At 38.1% G+C, this 17114-nt stretch overlaps 1 protein-coding gene across 2 annotated transcripts; it reads right to left on the reverse strand.

Moving 5' to 3' along the window:
- Positions 1-641: 641 nt before the first annotated feature.
- Positions 642-17067, reverse strand: mta2 (metastasis associated 1 family, member 2). 2 transcript variants are annotated; one of them, XM_083542170.1, is made up of 18 exons: positions 16528-17067; positions 12647-12714; positions 11829-11922; positions 8433-8550; positions 8036-8099; positions 6480-6597; positions 6285-6387; positions 5787-5886; positions 5496-5684; positions 5279-5353; positions 5110-5168; positions 4800-4900; positions 4249-4388; positions 3932-4160; positions 3570-3659; positions 3360-3478; positions 2499-2641; positions 642-2404 (listed from the first exon to the last, which is right to left on the reverse strand). In XM_083542170.1, the coding sequence occupies exons 1-18, from the start codon at positions 16553-16555 to the stop codon at positions 2251-2253; spliced, it is 1992 nt and encodes a 663-aa protein (XP_083398296.1). In that variant the 5' UTR covers positions 16556-17067; the 3' UTR covers positions 642-2250. The 2 variants fall into 2 exon arrangements, with proteins under 2 accessions (XP_083398296.1, XP_083398297.1); XM_083542171.1 differs by lacking the exon at positions 2499-2641 and having other exon boundaries at positions 16528-17038.
- Positions 17068-17114: the final 47 nt, after the last annotated feature.

The following is a 17114-nucleotide window of genomic DNA, read 5'->3' on the forward strand; positions in this document are numbered from 1 at the left end:
TAATAATAAACGTGAATCCACTGTTATTTTTTTTGTTCATTTTGCATGCTTGGGGGTTTGAATTTAGCGGGTATTTTTTATGTGTTAGAGTCATAGACAGATGTGGCGGAGAGAATCCGGGTTCAGAATCAGATAATAAAACGGAAATAATCGAAGTTATGTATTCTTTCTGTGCGGCCCGGTACCAATTGACCCACGGACCGGTGTTGGTCTGCGGCCCAGGGGTTGTCCCAGCTGAACTGCTGCTATTGCTCATTTGCACATTATTTTGTTTACATTTTTGTTACTGTTTACATTATGTCTTTTACACACAACAGTGTGCAATATACAACAGGTTTACTGGTGGAGCTATTTTGTGTATTTGTCTTGCAGTGTCCTGTTATTGTTTTGCACTGTCTGGTGTTGTCTTTGCACTGTTTGCACGCGATGCACTTTATGTGGCGAGGACACTTACTAGTCCTTAGTTCTGTGTTTTCTGTGATTGTTGTATGTGAAACCAGGGTTCAGGATGAACGTTGTTTTATTTAACTGTATAATGCGTTGGTTATATATGGTTGAAATGACATTAAAAGCTTCTTGACTTTTCAGTAGTATGCGAGTTGGACACAGGGATGTTTCCTTTATATAAAACTGGTGACTCATTTCGGTGGACAGGTCAACGTTTATTTTTTATTTTAGTGTGCAGTGCACGCTCAGTTTAAGAAACCTTACAAAAAACCCCAACACTATGGGAAAACAATGTACAAGGGAATATTGTGTGGAGCTCATTCAGTGGTTGACAAATCACCCAGCAAATGAGAAAGTCATTAATTCAATCATTCATAAGCACAAATGAAACTATAAATGAAGACATGATTCAATACCAGTCTACAACCTATTAGAGCCATTACTAAGAACCCAATTTTACATCATAGGCAAAGAAAAAAAAAAAATCCTTTTCTCTTTCAATTTCTCTAACTACGTTATCTAGCCACTACGTTACCTTACAGGCAGTGCCATTTTGTAAGTAAGCCACTGGATTACATTGAGTATCTGACCCTCTTGGCAAACACATAACTGAAAACTTAAAATTGTATGGCTTTTTCTTTTATATTTCATAGATACAAAGGACCAAAAAAAATGACCTAAAATGAGGCAGAACTGACCAAAATAAAACAACCAGAAGCTGCCACAGGGTTTCTCTGACCCACCTCAGCCCACCCATCTCCCTCCCACCCATTCAAACACCTTTTACCTTGATCTACACTGCATACATTGATAAAGGGCTCTGTGTCACCGTTTGCGCTTAAATCTTTTAAATTGGTGCCTCAAACACATCAGCGTACATCAAATGTGTTTGTAAATATTTTTTAATACAGAAAAAGGGGGAAGAAAAAAAAAATCACATATTGAACAACAAAACACAAAAAAGAGAGGCGAATGGGCCATAAATAAAAGTTGTCCTGTCACTAGAGCTGACCTTGATGCGGTCCTGCACCCTGTGGTCTAGTCGAGCTCTTTTAAAGATTAGTCAGGTGGGAAACTTCAGATTGGGGTAAATAGAACAAAGCCACTAAAAGAAACACTACAGGTTTCCAACCATTAGACTGACTGGAAAAAAGGAGCACGTACATACTGAATTTGTTTAACAAAGAAAGACCAAATAAGAGACATGCCAGACTCCCCCCACCCCAAAAAAAACCACCCTTTACCACACCAGCATTAAAGATATCACTCCTGAAAAATGTTAATATTTACACAAATAAAGATAGACCTGGAGGACAAAAATAAAGTGTGCTTTATCACCATCATTTCATGTTGCGCATTATCAGATTTAAATTACACAGTTAAAAATATTCGCCATTTTAAAAAAAAAAAAAAAAAAACAACAAAAAAAAAAAAAGAGAAAGGAGAGGAGAGTGTAGGGGGAAATAAACTATGCTACAGGAATAAAACACTACAAAGTCCATTTTGAAAGCTTGATGTGTGCTGCTGTGTGATTATGTGGGGCAGAAGCTAATCTGTGTGCATGTTTCTTTATAAAGCTCACAGGTTGAATAACAACAAAGAAAAAGTAAACAAGAAATGATAGAAAATAGATATGACAAAGCAAAAAAAAAAAAAAGGATATTTGTAAAACAAGGAAATAATGAAAGGGGAAGACAGCACACAAATCTTTTGTTGTTGAAATAATGAGGGGGCGAAAAAAAGAAGGAAACATATAGATGGGGTAATGTGAGGTGATGCAGCCTTAAAAAAAAAAAAAAGTCATTAATCCTCCAGCACAATTGGCTCGCTGGTGCTAGAGGGTAGAACGGGGACAGGAATTGGCCGGGGTGGCAAAGGAAGTTTCACTCTGACAGGGATGTTGGGTTTCCTAGCTGCTCGTCTCATCTCAGCCTGAGTAAGGTGTTTTCTCAGGGCCCTGAAACAAATACAGGTTAATTTTTTTTTTTAATATACATGAGCAGCAAGTTGAATTGGACATAGTTGGCTAAGAGCGTTCTGCAGGTACACACCTGGTTTCTTTAGTAGCCACAAAAACTACAGGATTTGGAGCATCTGCCTGACTAACTCTCTGGCGCTTTATGACTGACTGGGCGGTCGTCCTCATGCCGCTCATAAATGGCCTCCCGTTGGTGGAGAACGAGTGTCCGCCCCCCTGCAGGAAACAGGACGAGGATGGTCAAGTGGTGCAGTATGTGCAAGACATACAAGACAAACCTAATTCTGGATGCACACTGTGCGATTTTTATAGTCCTTTTATAGTCCTTGATTGTTGTTTGTCAGACTGTGCGAACATGATCCCCAGGTCACACTGTAGGATCTTAGTTGTCAATGTCAGACTGTAAGACAGTCAAAATCAGATGCAAGACTCGTCCAAAGTTTTACGTCATCAATTGGTGACACGTTCAGACCCGCGTTGTCTCACCAACGGTAGCTAGCAGCAAACAAAAACAATCTGTTGCGTTCATTTTGCCTTAATAATAAAAACATCTCCTACACTCCTTTTCTATCCATAACCCAATACATTTCTCTTTTTGCTGTACTGTCCACCTGACTCGTTTCAACATTTTCCCTGAGGTGATTTGAAGTTGTTGCGCTAATTGCCTCATCAGGTTCAGCGCTCCTATTGGTTCTTGGTTTGACGGTCATTGTCCTAGAATGCCAGAATTTCATTCGAGGAATTTTTTTTTGCAATGGCCATTTATCCGCTGTGGGTGAACATGTCAAACCAGCGACTACCAAGACTACAGATTTTAGCCAAGGATTATAGGAATCTTTTAGGATTTTCAGACGGCCAAAATCGCACAATGTGAGCCCGGAATAAGAGATAAATAGAGATAATGAAAGAGCAAAGAGAAAAAGTGAGAGCTTACACTTTCAAACGGTCTCTTGCCAAGCAGGGCCGTTGCACTGCGGGGTTGGTTGGCCTGGTTGCGATTGATTGGAGTGGGAGCACCTCTAGGAGCTTTAAGTTTAAGTGGAGCCTGGACAGCTAAAGACCAGAAACACACACACACTTAGTACATCACCTACATTAGCATCTCAACAGCTGTATAGGTGATGTATACCAATGTGTAACTCACCTAATTCTTTGACTATGTTAATGAGAGATGGTCGTGGAATAGGGCGGTTCTTCATAGCAACTTTTGCCACTTTGGGGAGTCTGATCATACCTAAAGGACAGCAAAAAAAAAAACAATTAGTAGTTAATATCTGTGTTCAGAATTCAAATTATAAGATTTATTTTAAAGAATTGATTATAGTATAATAAAAGTGATATGATATAACCCCTTTATGGGATGATTATGATGTAAATCTATCATGGCATTTGACCTATGTTAATATCAATATTCAATGCATAATGTCTTTATTATAACATTAGGGCTCTCTAGAATTGAAGCACAATTTGTGTCGGTACAAAGATGAATAAGCAAAGTACACTTACACTCTGCTTTTACAGCATTGGCATTGATGGATGCGTAGGGGCGGCGGGCAGCTCGACGTGACTGCAGGATGTCCTGGCACACCCGCCGAGCGACACGGGTCAGCTTGGTGGTCTGCAGAATAAATGTCTGCCGATTTTTTGCCAAAAGCTTGGCTCTGCCGGCGCTGTTAGTGAAGGGTGACATGCCCTGCACTTCCTGACGAGTCATGTGACTACGTGAGGGGGCATCCTATGGCAGGACGAGAGGTCATGGTTAGTAAAAGATTCAGTATTGAATTACACAAAATTTACAGTAACAAATGGTAACCATGGCGTACCGAGCCAGTTCTTGTAGCACCCTCTAATTGAGTGGGTGTCTTAAGCCCACCATATTTCTTCCAGTAAATCCAGCAGGAGGCGCAGAGTCGACACTGCATGTTAGGAGGACCCCAAGCATACCACTGAGGAGATTGAGCAGCTGCAGCAGACCAGAGGAAATGTCAGCTTTAAACTGATAATAGTAAATCCTAATAATGTAAACATGGTTTCCATGGATTGTAATTCTGCCAAGTGCCATTCTCAAATCTGTCATTTATTTACACCCGAGAGATTAAAACTGACATCCACTAGATGGCAGAGGCACATCTCACATCGTCACAAGCTACATCTCAATTCGAAAAACTAACCTTGAATCATATTTCATAATATGAAAAATTTAAGACAGATCTTTCCGTCCACTGTTTAAAAATCCAAACACAAACTTAAATAATAAGAAAGCTGGTATAACTCAGTCCTTATATAATGCAGTACAAGACAAAAAAAACCCCAACAAATCTGCATCATTGGTGGAAAGATAGAGTAGGTATAATTGCAATGATTTGGTACTCACTATGGCAACTCTCGCAGCACAGGCCCTTTTGAAAACCTGCAGCTCCGTTCATGCCGGGTTTGTTACCAGGAGCCATAATCTGGTTAGGGTTGGGCTTGGTGCTGGTGACAACAAAATTTCAATTCAGTTTCCAAATATATATCAAAATCCGATCATGTTTGGAGCAGTGACCGATTCTGCCTACTAAGTTGCATTAGTTAAATAAAAATAGTTCACAAAAAATAGGTGAATAAAAAGAAAACTGTCAAATACTTAAGAAAAGTAGCAACAAAAAAAAAAAACAGTAAGTGTTATTTCACTAAATACTCACTAGGTGGGGATGTAAACCTGTTTCAGTTTACTGTCTGCTTCAGCTGCCTTCAGTCTTTTCTATAGTTGAAAAAACAAAAAACTATTAGCTGAAATTTGCACTATAAGTTCAGTTAATACAAAACAGGACTGAATAAAATAAAATAAAAAGCACAATCCTGAAGGTTTACCTGCTGGATATAACGGTCTGTGGTTTTCCACATGTAATAGAACTGAACAACACTGGCTAATGACTTCCAAGGTAACTAGGAAAGCAAAACAAATTTTTCAGGCAACTACATAACAGCATTCAACCAACACCAATGAAATTTCCTTTTAGAGACTATCCAGTCGTATATAAGACTTGTGCAGATGAGTAAGGCAAACAAAAAAACCGTGTAAACTCACAAAGTCCTGGCGAATGTCATTGAAGTCTTTGCCATATTTCTCCAGTGCTTCCTCGAACAGCATGGCTTCCGAGGCGCTCCATTCTTCCATTTCGTCCCGACAGAGCACAGGGCCGCCCTGTGGCACCAGTGTGGACATGGCCTTGGCCAAGTCATAACCATTCTTCTGCAGTGTGTCCATGGCATGGAACTGGAAAGCAAATAATTGAATCAGATGCGTAATAAGATGGCAATAAAACCGATTTGTGTATGTTCAGCGTTTTCGTGTGTATATATATGCATGTCCTCTCACCAGGGTAATGTCTCTGGATGCAGCTGCTGCACTCATGTGCAGACTTGGCTGGCGAATAGAACTACTGCAGTCCAAGGCACGGGCAAAAGTCCCCACAGCCCTGCAAAAAACAACAAACAAAAAAAACCCACATAAAATAATGCCTTTAATAATTTCCTCAAAAAAAACCAAAAAATAATTCTCAGTATTTACTATGAAAAAAAACAACAAACAATATGTACCTTATAGATTAAGAGCACTACCAGTTATGTCAAATCAATCAATATAACAATACACAAAAACACTGTTGGAAACAGCATCTTTCATAAAACATCAAATGATGCATCACACTGAAAAGGCATTATAATGTTTCATTCGAACAGAAAACAAAACCAGTTAGACCTCTATGTTCTCCATCCCACTAAATAAACTATTATTTTACATATTAAATGTACAGAGATTAAGAAATTGCTGCACCTCCATCCAAGTTCTTTATTCTAGGTTTAAATACTAACTCACCGGGCCACCACCAGGAACTGATCTATCTGAGAGTCCTTCAGCTGGTTATCTGGATCCCACACCTTCGTCTCCAGTTTCTCTTGTACTCTTGTGTCCGCATCAACTTTAATCAGACAGTAATGATTTTATGTCAAGTTATGCTTGGCTACAATAACAGCAGACACGGATCATTTGGACAGAATTTCAATTTTGTACCTTCTGGCAATTTGTCAGGAATCTCAGCCTGATATTTGGAGCCCACCCTGATTTCACCCTGGTCAGCCAGCAGGGTTTTCTGAACCGGGTCAAACACCAGCGAGTAGAAGAAACAGTCCTACAGTGCACAAAAACACAGAGATCCAGTAATCTAAGTGACAACACCAGTCTGCTTTAACATGTCCTCATTTCTTCCCTCGTTCAATTCATTCACTCCTTCGATATTCGGAATTGTCAGGATTTTTTCCTTTTAAGAGAAATTCTTGAAATGGACATAAAACGCTAAAGAATCAATAGATTTTAACTATGTTAAAGCCTGCAAATGGTTTGCTGAAGAGAAAGCTGAAGGTGATGAAGTGGCCAAGTATGTCTCCAGACCCTACTGAGCACCTGTGGAGCATCCTCGAACAGAAGGTGGAGAAGAGCCATGTGCAACATCCAGCAGCTCTGTGATGTCATTATGGAGGAGTGGAAAAGGATCCCAGCAACAACCTGTGCAGCTCTGGTGAATTCCATTTAAGGCTTATTAAGGCAGTTCTAGATAATGTGCTCACACAAAATATTAACATTTAGGACAGTTTTGACGTTCACTTATGGTACCCAGTTTTGTTGCCAGTTATTTAAACAATAATAGCTGTATTTTGAGTTATTTTCAGAGGATAGTAGGTATATACTGCTATACAAGCTGCACATTGACTACTCTAAAATGTGTCCCTTTTCATTTCTATAGTATTGTTCCTTGAGAAGATCTACTATAATGGTTGCTGAAATGTGAGGGGTGTACTCATTTTTGTAAGATACAATATAAAATTTTTATTTTAAGGGGTGCAACGGTACACGTGCCAAAATGTCACACACACGTGTACCAAAGGCAATGTGTGAAACATAGTAACAATCTGAGATTCCTCAGGAACATATAAGTTGCAGACCGCAAGTTTGTTTAGTCTTCACCTCACACTTTGAGTGCATTTTTTTGATTATTAAACTTGAAAACATACACAACAATGCCAGGGGTTATTAAAAAACAAACAAACAAAAAAACCTAAAAAAAAAACAAACGAGTTAGCGCAGTGTCACTCAGGCTATTTACTCTGTATCAGAAATAAGATGCTTTTTTGCACATACATGAACACGCTAAAGAATCCATATTACTAGTGTAGAGGGAGTGAATGAATGAAGACATTTGTTAAAATATGTTGAAATAAGTAGAACGCGTCTTTAAAAAAAATTATATATATATCAAATGTAACACACACACACACACACACACATCTGTATTACCCAACTTCCATTTATTTGATTTGTGCCAATTTAAATGATTACTCAATTAAATCAATATAAAAGTGTATTACATTAATTTGATTTATTCTATTTTTTATAAAATATTTTTAATAATATTTAAACAAGCTTAATTTAAATTTAAAACTGTTCAAAAATTTAATCAGTTGATGTTCACAAATGTCAATAATAAACTGCGATTAATTAAAAACAAGCAATTTTATGTTTTGCATTTCTCCCCCCTAACCACACTGAAATTGTACCGAACCGTGACTTACCTCTCTTTCTAGGTAGCCGGTTAAAAGATCAGTCTCATTCAGAAGCGTGACGTTACATTTCCCTCTGCAGAAAATGTAATATAGGTCAGACAATGCACCATAGCTCTGTGTACAAATTGAGCTCAATAAAGACATGGTTTGGCAAAAACTTTGGGGCAAGAAATCAACATTATTAAAAACAAAAGCAATCGATAATGACACAAAACAGCACCATTCCTGCACCACCGCTCAGTGCTGTTGTATCACTGAACAAAAGCTAACAGTTTGCATACCATAGCTTTTATGCAAACTAATTCTAAGCCAAAAATTTTTTTTTATAAAAATAAATAAAAACCGTCCTCACATCACAAGAGAAAACACTTAATTTTTTGCCCGTGTGAGAAAGAAAACTGTTCACCGTATGTGTGTGGCAGGAAGAGACTCAAACTGTCGGGACAGGAATAATTCTCTGTGTTTAAGCTGGTGTTTTTGTTGATCGGGGATCGTTGGCTGCTTGGATTCCTCCTCAAAGTCTCCTGGAAAGGAAAAAAACAAAAAACAAAACAAAAACACATCAGTGTGTGTACCTAAGGGTGTTTACAGAATTATTATTTAATTAAGCTGAGCAAAGAACACAGTTTCTTTTAAAAGATTATCCAAGATGTGGAGGCAAATTGAGTACATCCAAAAAGAAAACGAAAAATAATGTGCATATAGCAAATCCTAAAAGTAAATTATTAATTATATGAATGATACAACCTCATACAGGGCATATTAAAGACAGACACACACACACACACACACACACACACACACACACACACACACACACACTGTATATATATATATATATATATATATATATATATATATATATATATATATATATATATATATATATATATAATTAAATTCTACAGTATTTATTTGTTGTTTCTCAAAACCAGAATATAACTGCTCATCTTTTAAGCAGATGCACAAGTGAGGTAAAACCTGTCAGAAGTGGATGTGCACATCAGAGGATGTGACCAAACTCTGCCCCTGCACTGAGCCTAAGGAATCCCCGTCAGTGAATGGGTGGAACTTTAGACCACACCCCTCTCTATTAGGGCCTCCTGCCAGTCTCGAGCCCCACCCCCTCGGCCAGAAAGACCCTGCCAATTTTCCTAGGAAACCCTGTGCATCGAACCTGAGGCGCCCATCCCCCACTCTCACAAACACACACGAGTGCGTGCATGTGTGTGTGTGTGTGTGTGTGTGTGTGCCTCTGTGTGAGTCTATTTTATATATATATATATATATATATATATATATATATATATATATATATATATATATATATATATATAAAGATCTCTGTTGCACTTAGGACACACTAGTCACTTATAGACAGGACAAAGACACAAACGAGCCAGCATTAACCCATTCTATGCCAGGGCCTTGCATGTGCCATGAAGGATCTTTTGTTCTGTGTACAGCACCAGGACTGTTGGCTCAAGGCTAATGGAAGACACACTCAAGCACCCGGACAAGTCTGCATCGGGTGTGCAAGTGAATTGGGGGAAGTGTTGTCTGGACTAAGTGGTCAGGATCTTAAAGATGACAAAAACCAGAAACAAGTAGTAGTTGTTGTCTTGAATAACGGCATAACAAAATAGTCTAAAGCCGGATTTACGTTTGACATTAACAAGTGGCCAAAGCTAAGAAAAGGTCTGAGAAGCTAAACATGTACCGAGAGCGGATTGCTCAGACCACATGCAGAGGTGGTTGGGGACATGTGTGCCAAGTGTATACCAAATATTATCGAGCCATGTCTCCATGGTTTATCAAAATGTATCAAATTTCCTGTTCCATTCTGTTTGCATAATAATTGGCTGTTTTTTTTTTCTTTTCTTTTATTAAAGTACATGAAAAGTGCTGAGATGATACAAACCAGTTTGAGTAAACCTGGTAGCGACTTATCTGAGCTGATCGAATTGCTAAATATAAATTCTTCTTTTGTGTTTCCGTTTAGTATTCGCTCGTAATGCTGGGTCTGAATTTGTAAAAGAAGTAGATCAGGTAACGCTGCTTGTGATCAAATCCATTTGTGACCTCAAAGAGTTTAGTGGCAGAAACTAGTGGATCTACACAAAAATGCTTGGAACTGTAATCTGTCCTCGATTTACACGCTCAGCTCCATCCTTTAGTAAATACACGAGTTTAAGACCACTTTTGATAGAAACGCCACTGAATTGTTTTAGCAGGAAGCCAAATCAAATCACTTTTGGTTGATTGACACTCAAGCAAATGGAGATTTTTATTTCAGATGTTTAACAACATTTTCAAGGTCTTGGATTTGCCGGTTAACAGCAAATTCCTTTCTGGCTTTGTAATATGTAAACTTTGCTATTATACAAAGCCAGACACGGTACTTTGTACACAGACCTTCTGAACACAGAATCAACTCCAGCAGACTTTATCCGATCCAGTATTCCAAGAGTGGACATTAAACCCTCTACATGTACAGAGTGAACACACCAACAAACAGATACAACACAACAAACCGCAAGCGTTCTCTGTAATCTACTCCATACACATTTATATACCATTTAATTCTAATACAATGCATCGGAACAATGATATTTTACGTGTACTATGCGCCAATCATATATCCATATTCCCATGAGACTCAACAGCACACCCCACTCGTTCATCACTTTCATCCTAAGCATCTCAAACTTGCGACAGACCACAGTCTAAGCTCACAGCTCAGCATTTATGTTTCTTGACCACCAATGGCGCTTTGTCTTGGGGTTTGAACTTTGAAACTTAAAAGACCTGAGCCAATGGACCATTTGGCCTTTAAGCACTTGTTAAAGCATGTAGAATATTCATCATATATATTAATCGGTCAGTTAAAAAAAAAAAATCTTACAACTCATTTTACTGTTGAATGTAGTGTTTTGCTTCCACACTAATAAAATGCAAACAACAAAGTCTTAGCACATTCCACTATTAAGTACAAACACGTATGGCTCTAATTCTGCACGGTGCAAAACAGCTGCCACGGGAGTGTCAACAGCGGTGCCAACATGGTGTCCGTGATCACACTCTTAGTTGCAAAGTGTTACGTTTTAGCTCCTTCCATGCATGCATGCACTTTTTGTGGATTCATTTAACAGCAATCTGTTGAGAAGGGGTTATAGGTGAACACATGCCAGATTGGACATCCAGAGAAGTCTGAGGCGAGTCAGGGAAATTGTTAAGGCTGATGTGTAAAAAGACACTGTAGCAACAACAGAAATAAAAGCCAAGCCGTGCCTCTGTTTATTATAAATAAATACAGCGCCTAATTTTATTGTTTGAAGCTCAAGCCCCGATTCAGGAACAACTGGACTGTTGGCGTTATATAAAGTCATTGGCTCTGATTAGTGCATGGAAGCAAAGTAACACTGCAGTTTTAGTATCGTGTTGCGTATTCTATTTTTCTTTTCCTAGTAACTTTGCATTTTCTGCGAATGCGAAATTTCTTTACAGGCATACTGCATAAATGACAATCGGATATATCTGTTCCTGTATGCAGAGAGATGGCTAAATCAGGCAGCTTTTTTCCACCCTTCTTTAATTTGCATAATATTGTTTTAAACCAATGCTTTTTTCCCCCTCTATTTTAGATTTTCTAAAAAAGGTCACACTTATTACTTGTCTTCACCTGAAAAAATGTCAAAAGGTCAGAGTTCACCAAACACCCCCCCCCCCCCACCAAAAAAAAAAAAAAAAAGAACAATGAATTAAATGAAAGGGCGATTAATAATAAACATGCTGGACTTACTAGCATTGCTGTCAGCAAGAGTGTTAAGATTGCTAGAAATATCTCTCCTCCTGAAGAGACACACGACCTTGGCTTCTACGTTTCCATTGGCCGTCTGCAAGAGATAATTCAGAGACCACAGTTAGACCAGTCCTACCACTTATCCAGCAACACATGGGTTCCAGCCCTAACATAATGTCCCTCCTGTATTTACAGAATATGCATTCAGATTGCAGGTTTATTTAACAAAATACATGAATAGTTTGCCCTTTCATTTATAAATAGGCTTTTATTCCAAACACTAAAACTATTGTAATCAATTTTGTAGTTATACAAGCAAAGCAAAAACACGCACTAAACCACTTTATCGGTGAGTTTGTATAAGCAACATTTCACAATTGAAAAAATTTGTTGAACAATTCACAATAGAAGCTATTTACCTTAGTTGCACCACAAATATCTTTTTCATTAGAAGGTCACTAAGATCTTTGATCAAACAAAATACAATGACTGCATGCCTGAGGTCCAAAAGTCTATAATATTTATATATATATATATATATATATATATATATATATATATATATATATATATATATATATATATATATATATATATAGATAGATAGATGATTTTTCAGTGGGATGCAAATCAATCGTAAAAGCATCATATATAAATGACATTTCAACCCTTGTAATTTTTTTTTACAAACACACACACTATATAAGAGCCATCACGCTGTGAAATTACTGTACACTTCCATCATGCTGTAGCTCAGACATGGATTTATACAACACACAAATAATATGAGAGATAAAAAGTACAGAAGTCTTCCCCACCTTGTTAAGTTCTTCTATTCGACGGATCAGGTAGGGATTACTGGACGAGTTCTCAAAGTACACATAATCTGTAGAAGAGGAAAAAAAAATAGGATGCATGAAAGTGGCATTTTTCTACAAATATTTAATAGCAACTGTTTCAGTAAAGCAAAATCAGCAATGATTTGGGAAACTAGGCATCCGGCATCATTTCTAATCGCTCCTAAGGAGGACAGAGTATTGAAAAGAGATACCCGAGAGAGGGTTACAGAACCATTTTAGTGTAAACATGTCCTAAAACATCTTAAACTAGAGAAAGGACTACTGGATCTGTCCATGCACAAGAGAGCAAAAAAGGTACATAAGAGTCTGGCAGTAAAAGGTAGATTTCCAGATGTTATAAAGACAGGTAATGCATAATAAATGAAACGTATAATTGTACACAGAATTTCTCGGTAAAGACAACGACAATGCAGCAGTGTTCTGTAGAGTGTGTGTGGCTGAAACACAAACAAAATTGGACAACACCAGCCTGTCTAATGTGATTATTCACATTCATAGCTCATATCTGTCTTTAATTAGAATGAATCTGTGGTCCGAAACATTCTGAACGTGCACATTGATTTCATGTTTAATAATCATTCAACAATTTCAACAGCTCGTTGAAACAAAAACAAACTACAGTGGATGCTGAGAAAACACAGCTAAAAACACAGCTACACTCAAACACAAGCATTTCTGCTGTCTCCCTTTTGGAACAAACTTCTTTTAGAAAATCAACGATTGTCACGCAAACTTAGTCAGGATTTGCAGGATCTGAACCTGTTAAAGGTTTGATCCTTTCCCTTAGCTGAAGCTCTCAAACAATGGGAATCACATGGAGCAGGTACAGAACACTATCCTTGCTATTTTGTCTCAAGTAGGCATATCATTCAACACAAGACAAATATTACTTTGCACTTCACCACACATACACACACAAGCGGACATAACTGAAAGCTTTGTAATAAGCCTGTAGCTACACTGCCATGCAGTGGCCACAAAGCTGAAAAATCTCATTATATATTGGCATTATTTCTTATGCACATCTGTTAAGCCTGAGGATACTGTAACTTAAACATCAAGCCTACATCTTTAGTCAGTATAACAATAAAAAAAAAAAAAAAAAAATTCATTTTTGTGAACTATGTATCCATATTAATATTGTTCGTTGATTTAGAAAGTGTCGCTTTACTTATATATACACTTTATTTCCGCATTCAAACTGATTTACTATTAAATATAACTATACTATTCGTTGTCTGTGGCATTTTCAAATCAAGTACAATAACAATGTTTTCTATTTCTCTTTTCCCAAAACTGTAAGACGATTCGTTAACAGCCTAAATATATTTTTTTCATCATAATCGTGCAAATTTTTCATCTCGACTTCTGCTGCTGAAAAATAAATGTAAATTAAAAAATAAATTATATATGCACAAAACATACACAGACTTACCCAATTAAAAACGTAACAGGTAACAATTCGATGCATAGATCAAATATGATAGGAAGACATGATGATGGACTAAGCAAAAAAGTTAAATAATTACAACACACTCCTCAGGATTAATTCTTATATATAAAAAAAATTTACCATTTAAGCAATCAATAATATTTACAGCAGCTTCGCTTTGTGTTTGTTTCCAAAACTGGTGCTTTAAAACCTATGTGGACTTATGCATGTATGGAAGAGCCAAAAAAACGACAAAATAATATAAAAACAAAAAATAATTTATTTTAATAACTGAGTGAATGTCCTCAAAAGAAAAATCAGCACATACATGAAATTTAAATGTACTGTATTTATTAAAAAAAAAAATTATTGATGACTGGAGGTTTACATTTTTGCCATAGCATAATGTTTTTGGATGGCATAGAGATTCTCTACTTGGTGTTGTATTAACCCATCATTTATCAGGGCTCCTCATTTGTGTATTAGGATGCTCAAAGAGAGGGAGCGCTCAGGTGGTACATAAAGCAGCCTGGACAATAGATTGCTCAGGCACACATTTTGTGTGTGTGTGTGTGTGTGTGTGTGTGTGTGTGTGTGTGTGTGTGAGAGAGAGAGAGAGTGTGTGTGTATATGCAGCACAGCACAGCGAGATCGACTTAGCGGCTCATTTGGCTGAGACTCGTGATGGAGTTCAAACAGGACACACAACACACCACGTCTATAAACCTTAGATCACAGAGGAAGGAGTTGTAGAACAGAGAGGAAGCACACAAACATATTTAAAACTGCATTAACAGGCAGGCATGACATGCATAACACCATCACTCAGAGCATCCAGAACCCTAAAATTTCTGCAAGCATCCAAAAGCACCTTTTTTCTTCTTCAAATGAATGAATGACTAGAACAAGCACACCTTCCAACTGAAAAATATCTTCTTCCCTATTAAATAGAGGTAAGAAAAAGGGGAACCATGGCATCTTTACATTATTACAGCATTACAGCTGAGGAATGTTTGCAGCTGGAGCTAAAAAAAAACAAAAAAACGCAAGCTTTAACATCACAGACTACTCAACGCGAGCTGATTACATGCCACTGCTCCTCAGTCTGCTTTTGCATGAACTGTAAAACATCTATGGATTCAGGACACACATTCACACTCACAGTCTGGAAAAAAAGATCTCTACATTCTAATCTGTTTTTTCCTGAAGGCTGCCAGTGACTGTGTTCATCAACTCACAGATGCCAAGCACTACATCTGTGTAATACATTACATATGAGGACTTGTTCTGACCTGGGGATAAACAAACTTGTACCTCTCAGTGTTTGTTTATATTAAAACATACATATATGTACTCTACATTATAACAGTATGAAATACTTTACACAGAGTATATGCACGCACGCACACATACATATACATATACACATATACATATATAATCATCCTATAATAATAAGCTATTATACTGTATAGGTATCTATTCAGGCTTTGTGGTAATTAGTTTTGTACATTGTGCATGTGTATGGACTAAATATAGACTAAGATTTTATTCCCTTCTTCTTGCTGGATGTTATTTTTCGATATCTTAGTTTTTTTTACAAATACTTTTTAGTGGAATGAATATATATTATATATATATATATATATATATATATATATATATATATATATATATATATATATATATACACACACACACACACACACAAACATACATATGTATAAATCCAATAAACTCTAGTGAATAGTATAACAAATAAAATCCTGCAAGAAACATTTTAAAAAAATCTTAGTCTTTAATCAGAGTTCATACAAACTAATGAGGCACAGTGTACAAAGATATTTAACACAAAGTCCCTACACGATTACAGCTACTTATTATAGATTAATATATTAGTATAATACACTATACACTGCGCTTTCTCTGTTTCCTAGTTTTTTTTACGCATCTTTTGCTAATTGGCTGATTTGAATACGCTTTGCCTAAGTTAGCTACTATAATAAACCAGTCCACAAAGTAAACCCTGAGCCCCCTGTGATCCAGTCAACGACTTCCAGAGTCTCCAACCCGCTTACAAACTGTCTAATATCCTCTCCAACTTCAGTTCGGCCACCTTACAAACTTTTACAGGTTATTCCAGGAGCCGTGCTAGCTAGCTAAGAAAGCGAGCTAACTAACGCTGCCCATTGTAGACAAGGCGGAAATACTGAACGCTAGCTAACCCATGAAACGAGAAACCGCGCTAACAGGCTAGTTAGCATTTAGGCTAACGAATCCTCGAGCTAACTATTAATCAGCCAGCCCTGACCGGGCTAGCCGCGGTAGCTAGCATTAGCCTAGCTCCAGGAGAAGGAGGAGGAGGGAAGAGAAGAAAAGCCTGATTTCCAGCGTTAAAATCACTCACCTCCGACGCGGTACATGTTCGCCGCCATTCTCACTCTCGTCCCCCTAAAAAAATAAAAATAAAACTATCTATATATCTAAAATAAAAAAGAAAACCGCGCAGAGCGCAGTCTCGTGTGGGATTAAACCACCGAGCGGATGTTGATTTCTCGCGCGTGCACGGACCAGTCCGTTGCGCGCCGCTGTGTGCAGACAAAGCCGGGACCGGCTCGGCAGCGCGCGCGCGATCGCTGTGGCGGCGCCGAAAAGTTTCAACTTTCCGCTACGGCGAGCCTCGCGACGCTCCGAGCGCGTCTCTATTGTCTCGCGAAGTCCCGCAAAAAAGTCACAGTCGCTCACGCGTTTTACACACTCATACATACACACACACACGCGCGCGCGCACGCATGTACGCGAGGTCCTCGACAGCCAGCCTCTGTGTGTATGTGTGTGTGCGCGTGTGCGCGCGCGTCTCACGCCACTCTTCCTCCCATCTCTTCCACCGCTCCGGCTTCATCCTCCTCTTCATCACCCCCCCTCCTCTTCCTCATCATCACCTACGTCATCATCAGGTCCGTGATGTCACTCTGGGGGAGTTCGGTTCCCGCG

This window comes from Silurus aristotelis, assembly GCF_946808225.1.
Source record: "Silurus aristotelis genome assembly, chromosome: 5".
NCBI lineage: Eukaryota > Metazoa > Chordata > Actinopteri > Siluriformes > Siluridae > Silurus > Silurus aristotelis.